Source organism: Colius striatus, chromosome 6, assembly GCF_028858725.1.
Source record: "Colius striatus isolate bColStr4 chromosome 6, bColStr4.1.hap1, whole genome shotgun sequence".
Lineage (NCBI taxonomy): Eukaryota > Metazoa > Chordata > Aves > Coliiformes > Coliidae > Colius > Colius striatus.
This window is the reverse complement of record NC_084764.1, coordinates 6,918,984-6,946,467: the sequence shown is the minus strand read 5'-3', so window position 1 is coordinate 6,946,467 and position 27,484 is coordinate 6,918,984. Positions and strand designations below refer to the sequence as shown.

General features: G+C 47.3%; 1 protein-coding gene across 2 annotated transcripts; it reads right to left on the bottom strand.

Moving 5' to 3' along the window:
- Positions 1-9,975: 9,975 nt before the first annotated feature.
- Positions 9,976-27,242, bottom strand: SYT13 (synaptotagmin 13). Of its 2 annotated transcripts, none has more exons than XM_061998586.1 (6): positions 27,060-27,242; positions 21,917-22,139; positions 19,891-20,029; positions 17,375-17,672; positions 10,536-10,665; positions 9,976-10,280 (listed from the first exon to the last, which is right to left on the bottom strand). In XM_061998586.1, the coding sequence occupies exons 1-6, from the start codon at positions 27,240-27,242 to the stop codon at positions 9,976-9,978; spliced, it is 1,278 nt and encodes a 425-aa protein (XP_061854570.1). The 2 variants fall into 2 exon arrangements, with proteins under 2 accessions (XP_061854570.1, XP_061854569.1); XM_061998585.1 differs by having other exon boundaries at positions 17,375-17,685; positions 19,895-20,029.
- Positions 27,243-27,484: the final 242 nt, after the last annotated feature.

The window sequence follows — 27,484 nt, the reverse complement described above, 5'->3', positions numbered from 1 at the left end:
TCAAGATGGGTCACTAATTCTTCTTATTGATCCTAGAGGTCAGTGTCATTTTCCTAGAGCAAGGGCATCTAAGCAGATGCACCTCCTCTTACTCAGCCCAGGACTGTAAGGAGTGGGTCCAGTGCTAATTTATCCAGAAGGGTTACAACTGTAAGGATTGGGTCCTGCTTAATTGGATTAATTGCAGCCCCCTGAGGTGTTCTCCCTCCCAGGTGACTCTCTCTCTCGCTGTGGGGGCTGTAATTGCAGCCTCTCAATGTCCTCACCTGGGTGAGCAGCTCCAGTGTGTCCTGTGGTGGAGCTGCCTCATTTCACCGTGGGCTGGGTCATTCTGGTACCTGTGCTGAGGCTGCAGCTGGTGCTGTGAGTGCCCCTGCAGCCTCTGCCTCCTCTTCTAGTCGGGTACTGCAGGGGAATCGGTGTCTTTGCTGCAGTGGGCTCTGCTTGTTAACTTGTTGATAAAACATGAGGTTTGTACCTGGTTTGGTTTGAAGGATGGAGAGTCTTTTCCTGAGCTCTAAGGGCTCTAAAGCCAGAGGAACCTGGGCTTTTTCTACCCTTAAAATAACAAGCTGTTTTAATTTTGGATTCTTCCTCTTTGACATGGAAGTTTTGGTTGAGGCAGGGTTCATGGTGGACTAACTGAATGTGCAACTTTTAAAACAGTTCTGTGAAATAAGAGTCATTTGGACGTGGAGGTTCTTACATCTGCTAAATTGGCATTGGCAAGAGAGAGCCAACCTCTGAAACAGGTACAAGCATCTGTGGATTAGCACCGGGCTGCAAGCTGTGGCTTTGGAGCAAAGCAGTGCTGAGAGCATTACCTCCGTGGGCTCAGCCTGGCTGGTGCTGGGGGTCTGGCCCACAGGGACCGTGGGCTGTCCCTCCTGCTGCAGTTTGAGTTGCCACAGCAATGCAAGCAGAGAGGACGTGACAAAGGTTTAGGCAAACCCTGCTACAGGGTGCCAACCACAGCTGGAGAGAACTAAAGTCAACAGCAACCCCCTTCCATCTCAAAACAGTTGCTCCCTTGGCTGTAAGACTGTGTGTCAGGGGCAGGGGGGAACCAGAAAGCAGAGGAGGAAGCTGCAGCCGATGGTGTGGAGCCTGTACACTGCAGGTGCTGGTGCTGACAGTAGTGCTGAGCTTCAGGAGGTGGAGGTGAAAGCTCTTGTAAACACAACTGGCTCTTTAATTTAACTGAGTCTGAAGTTTTCCATCTGATCCTGGGTGTGGATACCAGCAGATGAGCCAGTGTTACATGAAGTGGGGGAGCAGTTTAGCCCTCTAGCAAACAGTTAACACAATGGATGCACGTGGTATGAAAAGGTGTTTGTTCCCCATTAAGGCCCCACTGTCTTATGAATGCTCACAGTCCTGGACTTGAACCTGCTGCTCAGCTGTGTCCCACTGCTGGCTGTTCTAGCTGCAAGGTGCTGGCGCTGCCCAGCTTGACTGGGCCTCCCAAGGAAAGGAAGTTCGGGTGGAAGTTCTGGCCTGGAGGAATGTTCAGGTTTAGAGGGCTCTGGGCCCAGGGGGAGTGCATGTGCAGACACATCAGTCCCTGTGGGTGATGGGCTGTGCAGAAGCTTTGGTTTCAGAGGGAAACCAGTGACAGAAGCCACAGGGGCTGGAAGCAAGAGGCAATTTGCAGACTCAGAAAGCAGCCCGGAATTAGTGATCCAGTAGAAAAGGTTGCTTTTGGTGACTTCTCTGAAGCCATCAAGCGGTCCAAGTATTACAGAGAATCTGCCATTTTCTGGCAGCTTTCACTGTCATGATTTCAAATCTCTTGGTTTTGAGCAGTGAGCAAGCCCAGCAAAATCCTGGGGGCTATCAGGGCTTAGCTCCAACTTCACGGGCTTCAGGTTTGCTGGGCACCCAGCAGCCAGTGGTGGAAACCTCATCTCTGGGCTTTTGCCTTTGTTAGTCCATTAGCAGCACACAAAGCAGGACACTGCTCCACTTTCAGCACCTCAGCCCTGAGTGATGAGTAAGAGTGGTGTGTGAAACGTGTTGCTGATTTGTAATTCATTTCCTAGACGTGGTTTTGTGCTGTGGACACTTGACCCTCCCTTCCTTCTTCATAACTTCAAACCAAGGGCTTGAAAGCAAATGCCCTTCCAGCCAGGCGTGCACAGTCTGAGCTGATGTCAGGGAGGGAAACTTACACCAATGTATCTGGTCTAGGGCTCAAGGTGCCTTTCATTTTTAGTAACACTGATTCTCATGTCAATGTGAGTGAGAAGGAAATTGAAGGAAATTCCTCTGTGATGGTTGTCAAGGCATTAAACCTGGTTAGTTCTTCCCTGGCTCTGCTGGGTCCTGGACGTGCTCCAAGGAGATGGCTGTTGTTAGCAGCTGCCACGTGAAACTCTCCCCTGCCCTGGTGAGGCCTCATCTGGAGCCCTGTGTCCAGTTCTGGGCTCACCAGCTCAAGAGAGACAGAGAACTGCTGAAGAGTCCAGCATAGGGCCAGTAAGATGATCAGGGGATGGAGCATCTTCCTTATGAGGAAAGGCTGCAGGAACTGGGGCTGTTCAGCCTGGAGAAGAGACTGAGGGGGGATCTCATTAACATTTTAAGTGTTTAAAAGGTGGTTGTCGGGAGGATGGGGCAGTACTGTCTAGTGACAGGACAAGGGATGATGGACATAAGCTGGAACACAAAAAGTTCCACTTAAATGTAAGGAAAAACTCCTTTACTCTAAGGGTGAGGGAGCCCTGGCACAGGCTGCCCAGGGAGGGTGTGGAGGCTCCTTCTCTGGAGGTTCCCAAACCTGCCTGGACACGTTCCTGTGCCCCTGATGGAGGGGAACCTGCTTTAGCAGGGAGTTGGGCTGGATGAGCTCTGCAGGACCCTTCCAACCCCCACCATTCTGTGGTTCTGTGATTTGGCAAAAGCACCCAATATGTTTTTTCTTCCTGGAAACAGGACTGTGGTGCCTGCAATGCTGAGGGTTTGCAGGCATAACCAGAGGGGTTTGCAGTGCTTCCCAGGGGCTGCCTTCCCTATCTGTCTCCCCTGAGGCAGGAGGGAAAACACGGGCAGCCAAGCACATCAGTTGGTTTCAGGGGGTGCCCCCTGAGGCATTTGAGTTGGAGGGCCAGGCAGGCACCGGGGTCGTGGATGGGTCTAGCTCCACGGTGGCACAGAGCAGTGGGCACAGGGGACCAGAGGCAGAGCTATTGCCACATGAATGAGGCCACAGCCTGTTTACAAAGGGTCTAAAAATATCTGAAGGATAATCAAAGGCTTCTGCAGAACAGCATATGTGCTAACTAGACTTTTTGGCGCTCTGAAGTCCCTCCTTTGAAGTTGTTTGATCCACCTCATGATGCTCAGGAGAGCTGTCCTGGAAAGCTGAGTAGTGGGTAGGTTTCAGGTCTGAGCTGTCTTCTGAGGAGCATCTGGGAGCCCCTTCCTTGCTGGGTTTATTCCACATACAGTGGTCACTAATGGTTCAGGGAAGCAGTGGAACCAGCTGCAAACCTCCAGGGCCAGCACTGGCAATGCCTGCAGCAGAGACTGGATTCAGTGCCACTCTCTCCTGGCAGCCAGAGTGTTATGGGCCTGTCGAGCATCCCTGGAGATATTTGAAAGCTGTGGAGCTGAGGTGCTGAGGGCCATGGCTCAGCGATGAGCCTGGCAGTGTGAGGGGAGGGGTTGGACTCGATGAGCTTAAAGATCTTTTCCAATAAAGACAATTCTGTGGTTGTATGATTTCATGGTAAGTTTTAGATACTGTGGGGGCAAAAAGGCTTCTAATAAATCCAAAGTGACAGTGAGCAGCAGGGTTAAGAGAAGAATGGTTCTGTGGCTGCTATTGCTGCTTTTCAGTATGCTGGGCTGGGAATTACTGAGTAACTCCACTCAAATACCCTGGGCTGGAAGAGTTGTCCTTAGGTAAATGCAGCATCCCATGTGCAACTCCCTGTGTGACAAGCGTGCGGCTCCTTTCCTTCCACCTCTATGGCAAATGCTTCAGGTGCAGCAGCCTCGCTGTGCAGCTGACAGGCTGGTGGCAGCCCTCCCTGCAAAGCCAGCAGCAGCCCAGAGCTCTGGCAGACAGGCTTTCTTCTTTCTGTTTGTGCTTAAACACTGACTGTGATGGGTGAGAGAGTGTCCCCAAACTGTCAATGAGCCACTCCTGCCCCCCAGATCTGTCTTCTCTTACTTTTATGTGCAATTTTTGATCTCTACGTCTTGTTAGGAACCAGCTAATGCCAGTGATGATATTAGGTCAGCTAAGTAGGTGTTCCTCCTTACAGATGCACAGAGCGTCATCAACATCACCTTGAAAGTACTGAGATCAGTAAAAAGACACACTCCAAATCCACTTCTTAGCTTTGTTTTGGAGATGGAGATGGTATCTGGGAGGAACCCAATTCCCAGATCCTGTTCCCTAACCTCCTTGCAGCTGCAGCAAAGCCTTTACAACTTTGTTTAGCTGCCACCTTGCTGAAAAAGCCCAACAATTCCCCAAGCCTGGCCAGGATAGGACACCATTGCTGACTGCTCCCATCCCATTGCACACCCATCCCTTGGATGACACCCATCTGTCGTCTCACCCCAGTGCTTCGTACCCCTGGCATGCTGCAAGCAGGAGGGACTCATCCTAGAGCAAACAATGCACACACACACTCCTGGTACACTTTGGGATTATTTACTTGCAGTGATTTGCATGTTGTGCTGTAACATCAGACGCAGTGGCCGAGCCTCATGCTCTGCTTTTGTGCTTTGGACTGTGCAAACAATACAGAGTCTTGACAAACAACACCTGGCTCTGTACAATAAACACACCGAGACACTAAAGGGCCAAGTAAGCAGAAAAGCCTTCTCATGCTGGAAGGCCACAGACACTATTTCACTTTGCTACTATTCTTGCACAATTTGATTGTTACCAACAGAAGAAACAACATAAAGTGTCAACATTTACTCATCATGCTTACCTGTCAGCAAATGAACCAAGTACACGTTGAGGCTTAGTTAAATCCTGAAACACGTAAGAAATGCTGCCAAAGCTCTGCCCTTCAATTCAATCAACCTTCACACTGACCTTCAAAAGTGTGCCAGAAGCGTGGTCCAAGCTGCCTTATCTCCCAGCTCTTGCTAAACGTCATTGTGCTTATCTTAGACATCAGGACAATTTGAGCAAACCTTGGGCTGTATTTCTAGAGCCCAAATTACAGCCTGTTGCGTTCTGGAAAAGAAACTGGGCGTCTTTGGACACTACTGTCAGATAATACTGATGGCAGATACTAGCAAAATGCAATGTGCTTCTGTTGAAAGCCTGGGAGAATAGGTGAGCCCTAAAAATTTGCCCAGAGCCATTGAAGGGAATACTGTTATTTTCTGATGCATTACCCCTTTGCAATAAAATACTAAATGTGGTTCCTATCACCATGGAAGGAGGTTTGGGACAAGAAGAGAGGGGAAAACTCTGCACTGAAAAAGTGGTACCCTTGCAAGAAACCAGCTGCAACCACTCCCCCTTACAACTGGGGAAGGGATCTGAGGGTAGTCACGAGTCTGGAGCAGACATTTCAGCGACTATTTATGATCTGTCCTTTTTAATGTCTTCTACTGTAGCACAAATTGCCTACAATCAAACTGAATCATTCCTCTGGGAAGATCTAGCTCTAAGGGCGGGTTGAGGCAAAGCAACAGATGGCTGCAGTCTATGTTTTAAACAAATAAGTCCTTAATCCAGTTACAAGTTCTTTCCTCTGGCCTCAGTCTGCACAGAGGCCTCAGCAGGTGATGCTGGATGCAGTACGGCAGCTGCATTTCTCATTCTGTTTTACAGTAGCCGTGGTGTTTGCTTTCCATCACTGGATGAGGGTCTGTGAACCTCTGTCCTTAAAAACTTGCCACTTCCTTACAAACTCTTGGCTTTCCAGCTTCCTCAAGTTCATGCATTAGTGTGAAAACAAGTCAGTGCAACCACTGAATAGCCATTGGGGAATCTAGTGGCCGTTTTTGATGAAGCTTAAGGACATCAATTGCCATAAAGTGGGGGTTTTTCTGCTTCTTCTCTTATGATGCAGTTTATAAGAAGCACCCTCGAAGATGTGTTTGTGGTGCTCCTGTATTTATAGCTTCAGGAGCTGGGAACCATGCTCTGTTCTCTGGCTGTACTGCTCTCAGGTGATGCTTTTACAGCATCATGCTGCTGAAGCCACTTGCTCTGATGGCAATTTCCAAATACCTGGCATTTATATTCATGATGTTGACATCTACCACAGCAACTCCCTGTGGTTTGTCTGCTTGGGCCAGTTTAGCACCTCGGGCCCTTGGGGTGTTCGGGCTCAAGGGCATCCAGGCATTGCTAAACAGGCGGTGCAGGCAGCTTGGACGGATAAGGACAGGCACTGGAATGCGATGACAAACAGCTCCTATTAGCAGAGTTCAAAAGGGCCCAGGCTGAACATCCCTTGCCTTTGGTACCACACGTACGCAGCATTCCTCCTGTGCAGGAGAGCCAGCCCCCTTAACTGCGCTTCATCTCAAACGGCTGCCTCATTACAGAAACACCTGGCAGCCTTTGTTCAGGCTGAGAAACATTCTTCCCAGGCTAAAAATGCCAGACAACAACAAAAAATGATCCACCTGGAAAAGATGCAGGCATTTACAGTCTTTCTCTCTCCCCCATTTCAGTCCCGTGGCCGGGGAGGAGGGAACGCTGCCATTCCTTAACACTGATGGCACCGCTTTGCTCCCAAGGCAGATTTGTGGTTAAGTGGTGTATACATGTGTTTTCCCTGCTTTATTCTGTCACCATAAAATCAGACTGCAAGAGGCACCTTTAGGTGCTGTAGGATTGCTGTCTCATCACAGGCTGTGCCAAAATCACCAGGGGCACAGGCAGATAACGCTGTTTACGATCAGTCACCAAGATGTTATAAAAGACTCATCAAAATAACCAGAACTAGAGAAATCTTTTGGCAGCAAGGCAAATATTTCGCCCTCCAGGCTTCCCAGTGCCAGCCAAATAGCATCATCCCATGAAGTTGTCTTTCTTGTCATTACCCAAAAAAGAAGGAAGGGAGTCACAGCACTGCCAGGAAGCTCTGTGTAGAGCAGGCCAACATTACAATCAACTTTGCACTTAAATGGAAATAATTGTTCCAAATCTATAGGTATATCTACAGGCAAACCATGAACACAGCAACTGTTAAGAACTATCAACTAAAACCCTGTGTCTAGCTTATTCACACCATCCCAAGGCTTTTTGTTAATAAACAAGAAACCCATGGAGCAAAACAAGAAGTCAATTTTCTTTACATCTCCCTCTAACCAGTGGAGCAAGATCAGAGATTAAAACCTTGGGTGTGGGATTTGTTGGCAAACTTAGCCTTCCTGTTCGTTTCTTTGCAGTTTTCATCACTTCCTTCATAATGATCTTGTAACTCCTGGCTTCACCACTGATAAAGGGAATGATAGCAGGTAAAATAACAAGGGTGTTCAGTGTGCATCAGCCTTGTTGGTCTCTTCCCAGAATGTCAGCATTGCTGAGGATGGAAAGGACCTCTGTAGATCCTCTTGTCCGAACCCACTGCTGCTCAAAGTGGGGTAAACTAGAGCAGGTTGCTCAGCGCTGTATCCCATCAGATTTTGAGTATCTCCAAGGATGAAGAGGGACTCCCATCAACCTCTCTTGGCAACCTGTTCCAGTGTTTGACCATCCTCACAGTAAAGGGTTTTTCCCACTGTTGTTTCACGTGTTCTAATGGAATTTTCTTTATCTCCGTTTGTGCCTCTTGTCCTGTCACTGGATACCGCTGGAACGAGTCTGCTCCATCTTGGTTTGTCCTCTCCCAGATCAGGTATTGATAGGTTCCTTCCTTGACACTTTTCTTGACCAGACTGAACAACCTCAGCTCTCAGCCTCTCCTCCTACAGAAGATGCTCCAGACTCTTCATCATCTTCACAGCTATTTGCTGCATCTCTCCAGTGAGTCCAGATCTTTGTTGCACTGGGGAGCCCGGAACTAGATACAGCACTCCGTATATCCCCTTAATGAGTAGAAAGGAAGGCTGGCAGTGCTTTTCCTCATGCAGCCCAAGACACCCTTTACTTTCTTTGCAGCAAGAGGACATTACTGGCTCATGTCCATTTTGTTGTGCACCAAGCTGCTCTCCAGATGGTCAGCCCCAGCCCTGCACTGGTGCATGGACTTTGCACTTCTCCTTGTTGAACTTCAGGAGGTTCCTGTCAGCCCATCTCTCCAGCCTCTCCACATCCCTCTAAATGGCAACACAACTGTGTGATGTATCAAACAATACTCTCAGTTTTGTTTTACCTGCTAACTTGCTGAGGACAGGCTGTGCCCCATTGTCCAGGCTATTTATGAAGATGTTAATCAATGTCTGTCCCACTACCAGCCCCAGTCACTACTAGTGACTGGCTTCCAGTTGAACTTCCTTCCCTTGCTCATAACCCTCTGTGCCTCAGTTTTCAGACAGTGGTTCTAGTGGTTGGTACTGGTTCAGGATAGCTTGATAATCCCTTGACAATCTGCTAGATGTGTCTGACTAAGCCACCAAAATGGGATGGATACTAGATAAAGCCTAGCTTAACATTTTGAATTAAGCAGAGGACCAAGCTGACCCTGCAAATACCAAGTTCTCTGAGTGCTACAAGCTATATGGTTCTGTTTTCAGAGTTTTGAATGCCCTGCCCCCATGGAAGTCCCTTAAAGCTGTGTCTGCTAACAAAGTGGTAGGATAAGCAGGTGTGCTTGTTGGGTTCTGACATCATCCAGACTTTAAATCCAGCTAGACACAAAAAAATAAAGGGTCAGCAAACAGTAACATCTAAGCCACAACAAATCTTGAAAGTGCACACAAAAAAACAAGCCCTGGAGAATCTGTCTGGTCAGTGAATTCCTTCTGTCTGCAAGTGATGAAATACATGGCAGCTTCTAAGGGTAGTCTTCGAGTCATGCTGGTACGAGGATCTGAGTGACAGAGTTAACTGTCAAACCAAAACCATCCATCAATTGCTGAGGTACACATTGATCTCATTTCTTTTGCCTAATCTTAGATGTTGCTGAGTATCTGAAACTTTCTAGCTAAGGAAAACAATCCCAAAGAAACCAACCAAAACCCAAAGAAAAAGGATGGCAGTAAGCAGAAAGATTAGGTCCAAGTTTGTGAAGTTAACATCAGCGATAACTTTCTGTCCATGTTCAGGGTCTTCCCAGGTGATACTGCAGAAAGATTAAAGTATTTTGCTACAGGATCTTGAAACATTCATATTTTCAGTAGTTTTCATGAATCCTAAATACAGGACATCAAACGCTCCGGGAAACAAAAATAAAGGAAGGAATTTGTCTTCTTGTTTGGCAGCGTTTGCTTCCAAAGCTACACAGGATGACAGTGTTGACTCTCTTACTCTTTCTTCCTCCTCTGTTCTCTCCCTTAGTTCTGTATCTTTTTCTAGGTATCCATCTGCTGTACTTTGGTTTCCCTCCCTCTTTCATACCGATACACTGGATCCTCGGTGAGAGTTTGTGACCTTCATTTCCCACAGTCTTGTAAAGCACTCTGGAAAACGGCTCTGGGTGAATCATCTGCTGTGTGTTTGTGATGCTGGAGTCAGCACTCACCAAGGGACTGGGATGCCAGTGCTAGATGCCAAGGAGGGGCTTTACATTTCCCTGATGCCTTTTCTCCCCTCTGCGCCTCTACAGAAACAGGGACCTCACAGAAATGACAGCGGGCAAGCCAACACGGTTAATTTAAATCATCCAGACAGATGAGTAAGTAGATCCCTTGTTTGAGAGAACCACTTGATCAGGTGAGAGGCTGTCCTTCACATACATTTTTCAGACAGTTTCCCAGGATAGGATGAGGCAGGAAAACCGGAGAAGGTGGTGTAAGAAGGATGCTGTGCCAAGCAGCTCTATGGAGGGGAAGGTGGGAGATGAAAGCCTGGTGGAAATCTGCTTGGCAGCAACCACGGTGAGCCTACATGTGGAGCTGGTGCCACATGGCTATCTGTCTCCTGGGGTTCCTCAGCATTTCTTCCCAGTGGTTCCTCTCCGTGCCCGTGCCGTGTAAGCCCAGGCTGCACCTGGCAAACACGTGGCTCTGCCCAGCACCATCCTGGCTCAGCATTTCCAGCTCCACGCTGGAGGCATGCAGGAGCTCGTGAGGCACCTCAAACATGATCATCTCATTCCACACTGGGTTGATCTTGTGCTTTGCACGTTTGGTCTGCTTCTTCTTCAGCTTCAAGGACTGATGCCTCAGCGTCACCTTGACAGAAACATCTGTAGAGGAAGGGGAGACATCACATTCATGAGCATGCAACAAAACCAGGGCAAGAGGATTTTAACCTGTGACATGCTGAGAGAGAGGACACACAAAACACTGATCTTGTGTGGTTTGCTTTGCAACTTTTAAAAATGATTCCAATCCCTTTGGCTTCCTGACCCAAACATCTATTTTATTCCCCTTCCCCCTTGCTTTCTAGATCTCCATAACACCAGAAACACCAGTCTCTGTTTTCATGCTGTTCTACTCACCATTGCCAAGTAGATCTTTCAGCTGCTTGGAATGGAGGTTTTTAGCCTTAATAATCACCACGAGCAGGCGGTTGGCTGCTGGCAGGTAGCTGATAGAGAGCAGAACCTCCCCATGGCCTGTAGATGGCTCCTGGAAATGGAGACACAGGAAGGGTTAATTTTTCATACAGTCTTGGCCATAACATTAGGAAAACTAAATAGTACAAGGTGATGAGGGGACAGAGTGACCCTCAGCAAGTTCCCTGATGGCACAAAACTGGGAGGACTGGCTGATTCACCAGAGGCTGTGCTGTCATTCAGAAGGATCTGGACAGGCTGAGAGTTGGTCAGAGAGGAACCTCAGAGTCCTGCATCAGGGGAGGAAGAACTCTCTGCACCAGGACAGGCTGGGGGTGACCTGCTGGAGAGCAGCTGCAGGAGAGGGACCTGGGAGTCCTGGTTGATAATAACCATGAGCCAGCAAGGTGCCCTCATGGCCAAGAAGGCCAATGGCATCCTGGGATGCATCAAGAAGAGTGTGGCCAGCAGGTGGAGGGAGATTCTGCTCCCCCTCTACTCTGCCCTGATGAGGCCTCATCTGGAGTCCTGTGTCCAGTTCTGGGCTCCTCAGCTCAAGAGAGACAGGGAACTGCTGGAAAGAGGCCAGAGCAAAGGTACCACGATGATCAGGGGACTGGAGCATCTTCCTTATTGTACTAGTTTTACTTGGGCCAGGTTTTGGTAGTGAGAGGCTACAGGGGTGGCTTCTTTAAACAAAGATCTGCCAGAAGCTTCCTCTGTAGCTGATAGGGCTAATGCCAATCAATTCTAAGATGGGCCCACAGCTGACCAAGGTCTGGCCAATTAGTGATTGAGGTACCACCTCTGTGATTAATGAGAGATTCCTCTGTGACCCGTGGTGCAGCCCATGATGAGGCAGCTGTGCCCCTGCAGTCCGTGAAGGAGCACTGGGGAGCAGAGAGCCACTTGCAGCCCGTGGAGGACCTCACATTGGAGCAGGTGGGTGTCTGAAGGAGGCTGTGACTCCATAGGTATGAAGCTCACCCTGAAGCAAGTTCCTGACAGGACCTAGGAGCCTATGGGGAGAAAGGAGCACATGCCAGAGCAAGTTTGCTGTCAGGACTTGTGATGCTGTGAGGGACTCAGGCTGGAGCAGTTGGTACCTGAAGGACTGTTCTCCTGGTGGGTGACTCATGTTGGGGCAGGGTGTGAGGAGCTGCCCCTGTGGGAGGCCCCATGCTGGAGCAGTTTGTGAGGAACTGCAGCCCATGTGAAGGACTCATGCTGGAGAAGTTCATGGAGGACTATATCTTGTGGGAGGGACTGTAGCAGTGGGAAGTGTGAGGAGGCCTCTCCCTGAGAAGCAGCAGCAAAGTCCATCTGTACCAAACTGACAGCAACTGCTATCCCCCATCCCCTGTGCTGCTGGGTGGGAGGAAGGAGAGTCCCGGGAAGAGGGAGGGATGGGGAGAGGCATTTTAGATTTGGTTTTATTTCTCATCTCCCTGCTCTGTTCTGATCATTCATAAATCAAACACTTTCTCCCCAAGTGGAGTCTGTTTTGCCTGTGATGGTAACTGCTGAGTGATCTCCCTGTCCTCGACTCACAAACCTCTCGTTATATTTCTCTCCCTTGTCCAGTTTAGGAGAGGGTGTGACAGAAAGACTGGGTGAGCAACTAGCACCCAGCCAGGGCTAAACCACCACACTTAGGGGGAAAGGCTGCAGGACTTGGGGCTGTTCAGCCTAGAGAAGGCTGAGGGGGACCCTCCTTAACACTTACAGGTGTTTAAAAGGTGTTTGTCAAGAGGATGGGGTGACACTTTATGTTGTCTCCAGTGACAGGACCAGGGGTAACAGGCATGAGCTGGAACACAAAAAGTTCCACTGGAACATGAGGAAAAATTATTTTACTGTTAAGGTGAGGGAGCCCTGGCACAGGCTGCTCAGGGAGGGTGTGGAGGCTCCTCTAAACCCAGCTGGACACGTTCCTGTGTCCCCGGATGGAAGGGAACCTGCTTTAGCAGAGGGTTGGAGGACTAGATGACCTTTAGAGGTCCCTTCCAACCCATACTATTCTGTGATGGGTGGAAGGTCGTGGTTGTCTCCCTGTCTTTGTACTGGCAAAGATGTCTGAAAGGGCTCCTCCACTCATAAGACCCCAGTCATGTGAGTCACAGCTTCCTTTTGCTGATGAAAAGTAACAGCTTCCTACTTCTACTGGAATACTTAGAAGAGGCTTTGGAGCTCATCTATATGCAAGTAGTTATATACTCCTTTTTTGAGAGTTTACTTAGCTGCCTTTTATTTATGTCCTTCCATTACTACTGTTCATAATTCATTTGAGTTCCTCTTTTTGTCAAGAGGCTCTGAGCTGGCATGGACCTAGGCACACACTGCCTAGCAGGAGTGCAGGGCTCCCTGGGGAGCTGGGGCTGTGCCACAAGCCAGATCTGCTGCTGGAGCTGAACCTTCATTGACACCCTTAACTTGGTATGGAAAAAAAACCCAGCCAACCTGAAATCTTCCATGAGCTTGGCATAAAACACTTTTCCTTCCTTCCCATGAGTGATTGCCCTCTTGGCCTCCTGACCTTTCCCCCTTCCTCCCTGCTTGCCCTAGAGAAGCATCCCTGGAGGGAGAAACAGAGGGACACAGTGGCCATACAGCCCAGGACAGCAGTGCTGGTTCCTCCTCCCTGGGAGCTAGTGGAGGAGAGAAAGCACACACCAAGCTGCCAGCCTGTCATGAGGGGCTAGAGAGGAGCAGTTTTCTCTCAGTGAGTAGGAGCTTGTGACAGAAATCTGGTTTAGTGTTCAGCTAATGACCCAGTGGAGCCCCTGAAAGCCAACATCACTTCAATAGAGTCCCTTTGGACTCCTCAGCATGGTTGACACGCTTTAGGGCAGATAACTCTTCTCCAGGCCATTTCTGTGCTTTGCACTCTTGCTTCTAAGTGAGCCATAAATATTTCAAATGAAGTTTTCAGCTGGTTACTCACAACAGGCAAGGACAGGCCCCTGTAGGCTCTGCAGGAGCTGATTGACTCTCCAGAAAATATGTCTGTCAGCGCTGTCTGGTTTGAATGACTTATCTGTTGTGCCCAAATCAGGTGGGAGGCTGTTAACAAGGAAGCCTGAAATACAATCCCAAGTAATTCTGGGTTCTTTTTTCCTTATGCATTCAGGTAGCAACTAAGGGCTCATATGCATTTCACTCACATAAATCCTGTCCTAAACCTAAATGGATCTTAAAAAAGGCCCCACACATAGCCATTTGAATCTGCCTCTGTTTGGGTCTGTACGTCCACTACAAAAGAAAAGGTGTTTGTACATAGAAGGACAAATACAAACACCACCTCAATGCAAAACCACCACTTAGGCAAATCGTAAGCTGCTTTTGTTTTATTTATCCCCTCTACATCCCACCAGGTCCCACTCCATAGCTCTTGGCTAGAATGTGATTCCTGTAGCTCCAGGCACTGATAGATAATGGCAGAGATTGGGTGGCAGGGCTCTGTAGACGTGCAGGCAGGCACAAACACACCCATTAGGCACACGTGTCACATCTTGTGCTTGTGCCTTTCTAGCTCCTCGTATTCTGATCAAGTTTTGGACCAGCCTGTATCCACGTGAAACCAAAACCCATGACAGTTCATCTCTGCTGGAGTTTTGTGTGAGGAGACCAAGCCAGAGGTACTTTTCCTTCCCCTTCCTCCTGGGTTTGGTTTTATTATTGTTTGGAGGGTTTTTTATGTTTTTATTTCTTGTTTCCTCTTTCCTATTGAATCCATAAATCCATCCTGCAGTTCGTGCTGCAACCTTGCAAACTGGCACAACCACCAGAGCTTCAGCTTCCTTTCTGTGCAATAAAGGTAAAAAGCATCAGGGGGTCATCGATGCCTGTGCATGTGAAATCACAAAAGAGAAGGTGCCCTGTGAGGAGCCACTAGCATCACGGCCATTATCAAAGCACTGAGGGGGGGAAGGAGGAAGAGATAAGGATATCAGCCTGCAATATCTGTGCTTTGCATTGCTCACAGCAGTCCACAAATTCCTGAATCCTAATTACAGTACCTGGTTGGCTGTAAGCTGCCCTCCAGAGCTCCTTCCCTTGTGTGGGGGACAACTACCAGGACGGTAGGAGTGAAATTCTGCAGCTCTATGGCTTTTCAAGGAAACATCAGACTTCAAACAAAGCCCAGTAACTTTGTTCCTGGCTGGATGCTGGCAGAAATAGCTCCTCTGGTTTTTTTTTTGATCAGCTCTTCCTCCCTCCCTCCCTCCCGTTCTGGTTCTCGATGAATGATTCAGGATCTGTGTGTAAGCTCTCTGTGCAACGGTTGGCTCGCCCAGGTCCCAGATGACGCAAATTCAGCTTCCACTGCACATCCTCGGAGCAAACTGGGGCATGGTGCAGCAGCACCGGTACTGTTAACCTTGTGCTGTCAGCCTGGGGAGGAGATGAACGCTGCCCTGTCTCTGTGCACCGCTGTGAAGCTGGACCCGGGCAGAGGACCCAGTATGTCAGGATTCCATCAGGTGCACTTGAGTGACAAATGACCGCTGCTGTGAGTGGGCTGTTCCTTGGCAATACTTAGAAAGCAAATGCTACAGTAGATTGAGGGTGGGGTGTTTAAGCTTCATCTATCTCAGTTGAGGAATTTAAATCATTATATTGGAGTAATTTCTTCTGGACATCTCTTTTTACAGCAGCAGACTGGGAACTCATTTTGGTTTACAGGCAAATTAAGCAAATACTTAGCCTTGTGCTCAAAGCTGGTTAAACTGACCACCCATTTGTTTCTGCTGACTCTCTCCTTGCCAGAGGATTTTTTTTTAGAGTCGCCAGCCCTATTAGCATTCTGGTGGCAATCAGATAAATTAGCATTCCTGGAAATCAGAGAGGCTCACTCTGCTGGGGCCAGCTCAGTGGAGAGCCCTCACACCTGATGGGGACAGGATGCTGGCTGAATGACAGAGCCCAGAGGGTGGTGATCAGTGGCACAGAGTGGAGTCGGAGGCCTGTGGCCAGTGGAGTTCCACAGGGATGGGTTCTGGGGCCAGTCTTGTTCAACATCTTCATCAACAACTTGGATGAGGGGACAGAGTGACCCTCAGCAAGTTCCCTGATGGCACCAAACTGGGAGGACTGGCTGATTCACCAGAGGCTGTGCTGCCATTCAGCGGGATCTCAACCGGCTTGAGAGCTGGGCAGAGAGGAACCTCATGAGGTTCAACAAGGACAAGTGCAGAGTCCTGCATCTGGGAAGGAACAACCCCATGCACCAGTACAGGCTGGGGGTGACCTGCTGAAGAGCAGCTCTGCACAGAGAGACACCTGCGAATCCTGGTTGATAATAAACTAACCCTGAGCCAGCAATGTGCCCTCACAGGCAAGAAGGCCAATGGCATCCTGGGATGCATCAAGAAGAGTGTGGGCAGCAGGTCACGGGAGGTTTTGCTCCCTCTCTACTCTGCACTGGTGAGGCCTCATCTGGAGTCCTGTGTCCAGTTCTGGGCTCCTCAGCTCAAGAGGGACAGAGACCTTCTGGAGAGAGTCCAGCGCAGGGCCACCAAGATGATCAGGGGAATGGAACATCTTTCATACGAGGAAAGGCTGCGGGAACTGGGGCTGTTTAGTCTGGAGAAGAGGAGACTGAGGGGAGATCTTATTAATGTTTATAAATATCTAAAGAGTGAGTGTCAGGAGGTTGGGACATCTCTTTTTTCTATAGTAGATAGTGGCAGGACAAGGGGTAATGGGATGAAGCTGGAACACAAAAAGTTCCACTTAAACGTGAGAGTGAGGGAGCCCTGGCACAGGCTGCCCAGAGGGGTTGTGGAGGCTCCTTCCTTGGAGGTCTTCAAGACCCACCTGGACATGTTCCTATGTGACCTGATCTAGGCAAATCTGCTTCTGCAGGGGAGTTGGACTAGATGATCTCTAAAGGTCCCTTCCAACCCCTGCCATTCTATGATTCTATGACAGTCAATACTTTATTCCAGTGTGCTTAGTGATGCTGGTGTGGGTTTGCATTGCTCACCCCTACTCTACCTGCTGGTAGCCACATCCTAGTAGCAACAATAGCAGTGCCCTCCTGTCATGTTGTTAAGTGTATTGCTGTGGCTAGAAGAAGAATCTATTTCATGACAGAGAAAAGGCTTCTGAGGATATGTGCAAGAAGTTACTGCACATGAAACATCCCCTGTACCTACTGCAAGTACTGCTGGAATACTTCGCTCCATGTTTCCTGTCTGTGCATCTGGGAAGGTGTGGATAAGGAAGGAAAATCAACACAATGCAATGAGTGACATTTTGACACCTCCCAGAATGAATAGCACTGCTGCACTTCTAGCACTGCTATCCCCATAAGGATAAGTGGTCTTCAGTCAAACATTTCCCGAGGATGTATTTCACTCCTGCCTTAAGGCTCTCTGGGGTGCCACCGTGTGCCCTACCCACAGCCAGCACTGCAGAGTCCCCCCCATCCTGCTCTGGAGGCACTCTCTGCTATTTCAGCTCTTGCCACATCACTAATTCACAGAAACTCATGTAACTGTTTTTTCCAGACAGAGGCTTTGAGTTACACTGTCAGGTTGTCATGTAATTAAGGGAGGGAGTTTTGACCCATCTGAACTGCAGGGAGCTTAACTGCAGATGGAAGAGTTGGGTTGATGGGCCTTTGTGACCTCTGCAGTCACACAACACCTGTGTCTAAACCTAGCTCCAAACAAAGCCACCTACTGACTGATGCAACCATCTTGCAAGTGTGCCTCTCTTGTCCAAACAATTCCTTATTAGAGTTTCTGGACTACCAACACAGACTGAGTCCATACCTTCTCTGGGGTCTTTAGCCTTTCCCACTGGGCCATCCCAAAGGACTCCATGTCAGCAAGACTCAGTTTGAGTTCCCCCACAATGCTGTGTCTGGAGAACTTGTCGCAATTTCTCAGTGTAAGAGTCAGTGTTCCCTCTGGCATCTCCTCCTCCATCAATGGGAACTGCAGGACCTCATCCCAGACGGTGTGAAGGACTTTCTTCTTCAGCTCTGTCTGGGCCTCAGCAATACCAGACTTGCTTGCCAGTGTGCCCAGTATGTAGCAATGGCAGCCAGCATCTTGGTCCCCACTCGTTCTGCCATGCATAGCTGGAAAAGAAGGATTGATTGTCAGGACCTCTCACAAAAGACAGCCCTGAAATGTCTGTGGCTAAATTGCTCATTTAATGAGAGCTGTAAAATAAAACAGCTGCACAAACATTGACCCCGTTCCCACTCGCACAGCACAGAATGAGCTGTGAGCTGCTGCTGCAGTGTTTTCCTCACGCTGCACCATGTCCTTGTCCTTCTGCCACTGCAGAGGATTCTGTTAGTGTTTGGGAGAGCAACAGCTGAGTTTCAAGGAAACATGCTCTGTTGAAAGATTCAGAGCAGCAATGAGATGAGACACAGCATGGCACAGGGACAGGCAGCTCTCATTTGCTTTTACCTTGGCACACATGGAAAGCTTCTTACAAGGGAGGATGGCCAGTGACAGATGCAGAGATGGGGGAGACCTCGCTCTCGGAATGTGCCTAAGGGTTATCACATTCTGCTTGCCCAGCCTTGGGTAAATGACTCCTTCAGAAGCCATCCCACAGCCCAAAAGATCTGTGTCAAGAGACATCCATCCCTAATGTTATATCTCTTTTATATTGAAAAGCCTAGGATGGGACCGATGCTTCACACCTCTCTCCAGCCGCATCAACAGGGCTGTGCTGCAGGAGGAGCACACCTTCCTCCCAGGGCTCCTTAAAACATATGGTTTTGTGGGCCAAACTGAGGCCCCTGTGCTGCAGCTGCACAAGGACAGGCACTCACGAGCTTGCAGGCCCTGTGGGGCTGACAGGGGTGTCCTGGGAGGAGAGCAGGGCCAGATCCCACGCAGCTGGGGCTGAGGTGGCCTGCAAGAGCCCCAGGCTGGCAAGTGGCAGGAGTGTGCAGCGGGCCCAGCCCAGGGGCAAGCAGAGGGCTCACTCCAGCAGGCACCAGAGGCAGCAGCTCCCCTCTCGTACATTTCCCATTTAGCACCCTCTCGGTTCTCACTTCAGAGAGTGTGACTTGATTAGGTTTCCACAGAGATCTGCACTGTGCGTTAATTATTCAGGCAGCTTATTTTATTCTCCCAAAGGAACTGTTGATGCTCCAGCCCTGAGTGGAGAAGCTGTTGCAGTTGTCAGTTCCCTCTTCAGAGAGCAGCACGGAGCCTGCCTGCCTGGCCAGATGCAGCCAGAGGGACAGTCCTCAATGGCCTAGGAGATAAGTGTCTAAGCTGAAGACACACACTGTCCTGCTCAGAAGAGGAAATTTGCTTAAACCAAACAGCAATGTGCTTTGATGGCAAGGATATCAGCTATTGATGTCAGCTCCACAAGAATTAGTCTATGAGAGACATTTCTGGAAAGGAAGTACCATGGTTGTTAAATGAAAATGACATGGAAAAAGAGGAAAGCATGATTAATGCTTTGAGTTCTGCTTTAGTTCTCCTTTTTGCAGAAGGTGAATTTCTGTTATTTTGGAATTTAATCATACAGAAATTCTGCTATCACTTTTGCCGCCCCCCTCCCCCCCCATCTTTTTAGGCAGCCTCCCCTACCCTGGTAGTTAGGAGACAGTAAGATTTACTGCTTTCCAGATCCTCAGCAAGTACCATCACAAGTGAGCATATCTGGTATTTCACTGAGTGTACACTGTGTTTGCAGTACATGATGCTTAGCAACGTGGTTTAGTGGTGGGTTTGGCAGTGTGAGGTGAACGGTTGGACTTGGTAGTCTTAAAGGTCTTTTCCAACCAAAACCATTCTATTCTATTCTATTCTATTCTATTCTATTCTATTCTATTCTATTCTATTCTATTCTATTCTATTCTATTCTATTCCATTCCATTCCATTCCATTCCATTCCATTCCATTCCATTTCTAGTGTCTCCACCTCTCAGCCTTTGACTTGATTTGAGGAAGAGGCAGTAGGGAGTGGGTCAAGTTGAAGAATGAAGGAAAGGAAAAAGCAACCCCCATCTCCCTGCCCCCAAAGGAATAAATTAAAAGAAGAGATTGGTTTGTACCATGTCTGAGACTAGAGGAGCCCACCCTGGTTCCTGGCTTCTTGTGAGCTGTGCAAACAACTGTTCCCAAGCCTTGCGCTCACTCACTTCACACTCACTTCAAGCAGTGACATTGCCAGGTATTGCTATTCTGCAAACCCAGAACCAGTGAAACATCCAGTGCTCCTGGGGACACATGTTGATTTTTCAAGGTAGGAAGAGAACTGTCCATAAAATCATCCGGTGTCTTGTACTCTCCAGGTGGAGAATCACTTACCTTCCAGAAGGGCCACACGCAGCTCGGCTTTTTCTTGATCATAGGCAAGGGAGTAGTGCAGCTCAGGGGTCTGGTTGCAGCTGCCTGCCCTCTCAAGGTTCAGGTGCTCTGTGACACACACGTCCTTTACTACACCTGAAACTGAAATAAACTCTTTAGCAAGCAGGTCTTCACCTTCCCAGAACAAATCCACCCTGTTGTGGGTCAACTTTTCTCAATGTCTTACTGTTCCTGTACTGTGTCTGCAGCAATATCATTTATGTTCATTCTTCCTCTGTCACCATATCTCCTTTCTGCTCTGTTTTTTCATACTTTCAGCTCTTTCTACAACTCTTGGACAAGTCTTCTGCTTTCTCCCACCTTGTGCTTTAGGATGGTTTACATGCTTTCTCTGCTTTTGAGAAAAGTCTGCTTTTGAGATGCCATGCAACTCTGCAGTTAGTTCAGGCCTCTCTAAATACTTATTAATATTAACAATCCAATCTTTGTCACGAAGAAGAGATCTATTTCTATAGCGCTCGATCAGGTTGAAGATAATGAGCTTGGGAAGCTGTGAGGCAGTTTGTCTACCTCTGATTTTTTAAGCTGACTTCATATTTAATTCTGTAGTAAAGGAAGTTGCAAGACTAAAAGGGAAGTCACAGCTCTTTGTCATCAAAAGCTGTTATCTGCAAGGACAGTTCTGATTGACACAGAAAGCAACAGCAGACCAGTCCTTCTAAAAATCTCAGCCACAGTCTTGACCAGCTCAATACAGCACTGAAAAGAGGATGCAACAATTCTTGCTTAATTTCAGCAACACTTGAGCTATGAAAGCAGGAAACAAACTGGATTGTGCCATTAACACTGCTGAGAGGCTCTTCCACCAACATATTTATATAAAGCTTTAGCGTACAAGCAGCCATCATCCTTCACCCTCTCCACCCTATCATCTTCTCCCTGATGCCTAAGGATGTAGATCAATCTTTTCCTCCAATGCAGCTGCTTCCCACTGTACTTTCTTTTCCACTCTCACAAGCCTCAGAGTGGAGGGGTGAAGGTAGTGATTGTCCTCCCAGAAGGACAGAATTACAATCTCAGTTTTTAAAAGCTATAAGAATCTTCCTTAAAAAAAGTCAGGACAGATGGCATTGTCTCTGGCAAATCTTCAGGAAGGTTTTGTTAATATGGTAACTGTAAGAGTCAATTATCCTGTTAAAAGACAGCTGTGAAGGTAAAAAATCAGTATGGAAGCAACCCAGCCATGCTGCCAGATGTGTGTAATTAATATGGCATTTTCTCTCAGGCTCCAGGAATCTCATGTTCCAGGCTTTGGCATGTTAACCTTTGGGCTGGCTGGAAAACAAGAATTCTGTTTGGCAAAAATGTCTGAGGTGTCAGCCTTTGGTTCCACTGCATGTTACAACAAGCCAAGATCATCTCACCAAACCAGTGGGGAAAAGTAGCAGTAGAGAAAATTAAGTAGAAGCTCTAATGCCTGCTGCCAATGTTCCTGATGAGGAGAGTTGCTGGACAGCTGGCATTTGTCCTCTGCCTAGTTTTGGGCAGGTATTTCACCCATACTCTAGCAACTGCTACAGTAAATATGTGTTTTTCTACAAAATCACAGAATCTCAAGGGTTGGAAGGGACCTGGAAAGCTCATCCAGTCCAACCCCCCTGCCAGAGCAGGACCAGCTAGAGCAGGGCACACAGGAACTCGTCCAGGTGAGTTTTGAAATGTCTGCCTTCAGTGAGTCAGATGCTTCAACACAAAAGATGTTTAAAGTAAAAACATTTACAGTCAGACTCTACTACAGCTTTGTTATCTGAACATCCTGACGAGTTCATTGTGACTACTCTCTATTAGAAACACAGGCATTGGAGGCAGAACTCACTTGCAATGCTCATGGTACGAGAACAAGAAGCACCCATGCCTGAATTTTCACATCTGTTTCTCTAACTACAATCATGTTATTTTCAGAAGTATTACAGATTTACCCCCAGAAAAGCAATTGTTAGCCTGATGACCGAATGCTCCTACCGTTTTGAGGGAGAACAAACAGCTCTTCGTTGACTTGTATCTTCATCCTGGTGTCATCCAAACCAGTGTGTTTTCCAGTAGCTGGTTCTTCGGTTGTCTTCAGGGAGTACTGAGTGTAGTTAACAATTTCAGGTGAAGTTACTACTGGTTTGGGGCCATAAATGTTGGGAAACTTCAGGAGTGCTCGGGGCTGGACTGGCTCCGTGGTTTTCTTAACGTTGAACTGAAAATCAAAAACTTGTTTATTACTTTGCACCAATTACATTAATTCTTCTGATTCTCTCAATGATAAGTGAGCTGAGACAAAGGGAGAAAAGACTGTTGCCTCTGGTCATTACCTACTGTCATAGTTTCTTGGCTTGTAGAAACCACTCCCTGTATGTCCAGAGGTTTTCTTGCCAAAGCAAATGCCCTTCTGTAGAGTATGGGCTTTTATTTCAGATTTATTCCTCTACACACGTTTGGTTGCAACAAGAAAAAAAATAAGCTCTTATTGTTTGATCATTCTTCTGTTCCTGTGCCAATTAATCCTTGTCCCATGAGTCTGTGTTTTCTCTTAGCACAGAAATCAGCCATGAAGTTCATTTTGCTATGACTGAGGTCTGGTATTTCTACCCTGATGTTTGGAGTCAAGTCCAAGATCAAAAGGCTGTTTAGCGACTCAGAGATTTCAGAGCATTTTATGTCAGTCTGTGGTATCAGAAGGCAAAGGCATGGGTCATGGTCACTTGGAGCAAGCACAATCATAGCGTAATAAGACGAAGAAGAAGTGGTTGAACAAATGAGCCCTGCAATGGCATACCAAGAGTAGTTGATCCAATGGTCATCTCAGCCTCTTGGACTATCTCTCTTGGCTCTGTGAACCAAAGCTCCACCTGACTCTCAAACACATATTTTCCCTTCGTTGTATCAGGATTGAAATCTGGATTTATGTCTGAGTTTGTTCTTAACATTCTGCTTCCCTGCTGAATTGTGAGTGAGCAGAAGGACCTGAAAGACAGAATGCTCAGGCAGCCCTAGCAAAGGTTGTCAAAAAGGCCTCACTGTTCTCCCAAAGTCATGAAAAACAATTTAATGGTGTATAACAGTCCTCTTTTCCTTACATCCCAAGAAAGAATCCTGTCTGCTCACAACTGAAATGATTCCTGATTCATTTATGCTTGGATTTATCAATGGGAAAGAACAAAAGCTGCCTAGCAAATGACCCTGAACCTTGCAACAAATTTTATTGATGTTTCCAAAACACGAAAGAACAAAAAGCAGAAGTAAACCTGCCATTGTGGTTCATTATTGTGCAGTGGGATTCTCTCCAGCCCTACTGCCTGACAACCTATTCTGTGTTAAGTTTAGATTGAAGGTGAGCCAGAAAATGTTCATAATTGCAATTAAAGTCTTTCATTAGTCTCATTGTTTCCTGTTAATAATGAACGTAGATGATGCCCTGAGGCAGTTGTCTGTGCTGGGACTTAGTAGTCCCAGTTCACATCCTGAGGGTACATGCCTATGCCTCAAGAAAGAGAGATGAAGAAAGAGAGCAGTCTTGGACTTTAGCTCTTCAGTTGTACTCTGCACAGGGAGATACAGCACTATGGTTACATGCACTTGGCAGTGGTACAGAACTAATTAGGTCAGCCATTCCATCTTCTCAAGGCAGCTGGTGCATCAGGGTTTAGGAAGTCCGCTATGTAACACAGCATTTTGTCTTGTATAATTTTAAGGGCTCTGAAAGAGAAGTGGGCTGAGAAAGACGGACGTCACTGTGTGCAGTCCTCACCTAGCACTCAGCTGATTTTGGATATTATGTAAGTCACATGGTGCAGGTCTGTACGTGACATCCCTCTTTTAGAGATGTGAGCCTCACCAGCCCTAAAATACACAGGAAATCTGAAGTTACTCATCTGCACCTTACATGCAGTTTGCCATTCTTCTAAACTGAAGGCCAACAAAAATGTGTTGGGAACCACTAGACAAGTGAAGCAGATGCTTTGGGATGAAAAACACCTTACAAATGTGAGACATTGTTACTACAATCTTTTCTTCCACTTGCTAAAAGCCAGACATTTAGTCAGGAATATCCATCAGCACACAGCAACTAAGAGCTCCACTGGGTCTAAATATTCCTCTTGCATGTCTGCTCTGCAGAATTAGAGATGAGAGGCATATGCAAGCACAGTGGGACTGGCCCCCCTCCCTCTTCCAACTGCATCTGCCTCTGTTTATTATTTTTGCTGCCAGCTCTGTTACCAAGTGCTGTCTGCTGATCTAGTTACATAGCAGTGCCCAATGGAAGCACTCCTTTGCAAATCAGCAGCGGTATCTTAAATAGATGAGCAGAGCAGGTCAGATAGATCTGCATAAAATGCATGAAAGTAAAGAGCTCAAACATAGCAAGGAGGTTGCCAATGACCCTTCTAGGTCCCTGCGCAGTGCCACTCAAACAAGGCACCAGATTGTTGCCATTGCTGGATGTGCCATGGTTTTGCAGTTTTAAAAACCAAACATCATTTTTTAATTGCTCTGTTGATGTCTCTTTGTGTTCAAACTCTTCCTCCTCACATACACAGGGCATGTCCATGGGGAGCCTCTGTCTATAGCAAATACAAGCATCACTCTCATGGGAGACATTGCCAAGTGAATAAAAAGCAGCCCTGCTTCATCTTTCTTTTGTCATCTCTGTTTACCAGAATCGGTGGCCCTGACAGGCTTCAATAATAAGCGTGTCAAGCACCAACTAGGACACGGAGTGTACTGGAAAAAAGTCCCGACAGGACAATTTATAAACACGGATGATAAAACTTCACAAGCACAGAACTCAGTTTGAGATTCATCCCTTCAAGGTGTACAGACTGATTCTCAATCAGTGACAGCACAGGAGAAGGCATGTTCCTGGCAAGAAAACTGTTTTAATTGGAAAGACTTGTTAAGCATACGGAATATGCAAACTAAGAACATTTTGCACTTTCGGTGACGACGTTCATTTGGCTGCTATGATTTGTCCAGATTTCCTTGAAAAAAACCACAAAACCATTAACATTAGCAATAATGCTTCTAATTAGAAAGTCTACAATGCCTATGTGACCTGATCTAGGTGAACCTGCAGGAGGCTTGGACTAGATGATCTCTAAAGGTCCCTTCCAACCCCTGCCATTCTGTGATTCTAAGTGAGTACAATCACTCAAGTGACAGTGATACATTGAGGGTAGGTTGGATAATTTGATTCCTGTTGGTCAAATACTGGATTAAGTTATGGCAACACTTGATGGATGTATAAATTCTGTGAGGACCATCACCTAATAGCTGCTGAGTACTGCAGGCTCCATTGAACTTGGTGGTTTAAGTGCTTATTTCAGCCATGCAACCAGGATGACATCCCGGAGGACAAGCTCCAGCATGGAGTCATACTTTCCCAAGATGTTTCCCAAAAGGCTATATAAAAGGAAAATATCCAAGGATGGAGTTAAACGAAAGAATGGAAAGATTTCTGAGCTAGAAAATTATAACAACAAGTCTCTTGTAGAAGGAGACTGATGGTAAAGTTATCTGTGGGTAACGTTGTTTCAGACAACAGCTAGAAAAAAATGCTGTGCAAAGTGATGTGACTGTCAAAGTTACACATTTCTCATTCATTCTGTCAGTCAGCTTGGAAAATCTCAGCATTATTGTACATCCTTATATACAGGGCTTGGCAGATCCCTGGGATGGGTTAGAAAAGACAAGAAAGGTGCCTGGAAAGGAGACGACAAGTCTATCAAACACAAGAGCAGGTGAAATTCGTCCTAGGAAAACACAAGCTGGTAGTGGGAGGTGTTCACCCTGCTTATGGATGAATGCTCTGAATTAGCAGCAGCCTCTCAAGAAGTCCTAAGCTCGGTGCACATATCCACTCATGGTCAGCAGAGCCATCCTCCCTCCCTCCCTCCAGCAACCAGAAGCATCTGGTGATGCGATTCTGTATGTCTTACAAAGCAATAAGTAGATTTGTTTGTCTTTCCTCAGAACAACCTGCAACAGGAGCATGTGGATGCCAGTACTCTCTTCTGCTAAAAGCCTAAGAGTGGTAGCCAGAGAGAGACTGAATATCTAATTACAAACATTACAGAGAAGCTCAATTAGGGCTCCTGCTGCACTCCTTTAAGGATCAAAAATAATAGGCAGCTCAGATAATTAAAAGGCAAACAAAGACTGTTACACAATGGATCTCTGGCCTTTGGAACTGGCTGCTACGGCTAATTTGGTTGAATGCTTGAATAGAATTGAAAAGAACATAAGGCACACACAATCATCAAGAGCAACAGCCAACAGGTAATACTTTCAGAGACTGACCAGTGCTGTAGCTCTTGCTAAAGACTATAGTCAACCAGGGAAACCAGGTCAGACACTTCCCTTTGAAACATGTCCTACAATTCCCTTTGCTCTCTCTTGCACTGAGCTCAGGAATAAATCCAGGTTTTTGGATTTGAACAAAAAAGAAAGACCACTCAGATCCGATGCTTGACATACCCATACTCCACATTGCTCCTAGAGTAAGTGAAAAAGCAATTCACAATGTGATGAGACTCTTCAGTCATCACACTCTAGAGTCTCCCTTGCATTTTATTATCATTTTAATGCCTTGTTTTAACTTCATACATAATTAAGCTCCTCAGAGGAGCAGAGGGAGGAGGAGGGATGGTTTTCACAAGGAACCAGCTGTTGATAGGGAACTATCCTACAGGAGCCATAAGATACTGTGAATAGAGTTAGAGAAACAGCTGCTACAGGAGATCCCAGCAGGAGTGATCTCCTCTCTACAGTGCTGCGTGCCACCTGGAGAAGTCCAGTCTTCTCTCCTCAGGAAATTATTTCCCTTGTGATCTAGCTTGACAGCTAAGCAGCATTTCCAGTCCTCCTCTCCCTATTTTTGCCATTACCAGCTTTCTCTTTGGCAATGTGGCAACTGTCTGCTTCTCCTGTAATTCTGTGGGTCACGCAGCCCATCTCTGTTCTTCCCTCACTCCTCCTCCCAGTAACATGTTGTTACATCCTGAACACAGTAAGCAGACATACGGGCGGCATAAATCACATGCTGAGTAGCCTGATGAAAAAGTTGCATTCCCACCCCCTGCATTTAAAGACAAAAATCACAAATTAGAGACTGTCTTACTTGCTGGGCTGGCTGAAGCACACTGGGCTTAGTATTGTCTGTGTCCTCCTCTTGGTCCTTTTCTGAGAGTCCTTTCCCAGGTTGCTTGCATTTGCAGAAGCAGGTGAGACCGCAGAGGGCAAGGATGCTAGTTGCAGTCCCTAAGGTAGCCCCCAGGGCTATAACTGGGGCAGATAAAACCATTGTCCTGTGCTGCACAAAAGCAAAAAGCACAGAAAGCCTGTGGCTCCTTCTCTTCCCTGTGAGAGCAGCTTCCACACATCCACTCCGATTTCTAGCCTGGCTTCATTCTCCTTGGAAGTCTGAAAACAATTCTCTTGTGCAGCAAAGGGACCAATCTAGAGACAGAGATAAATCATCCCACTTTTGCTAGGCAACAAGGCTACCTTTCTATCCTGATAATGGAGTTTCTGCTCCAGGTCAGG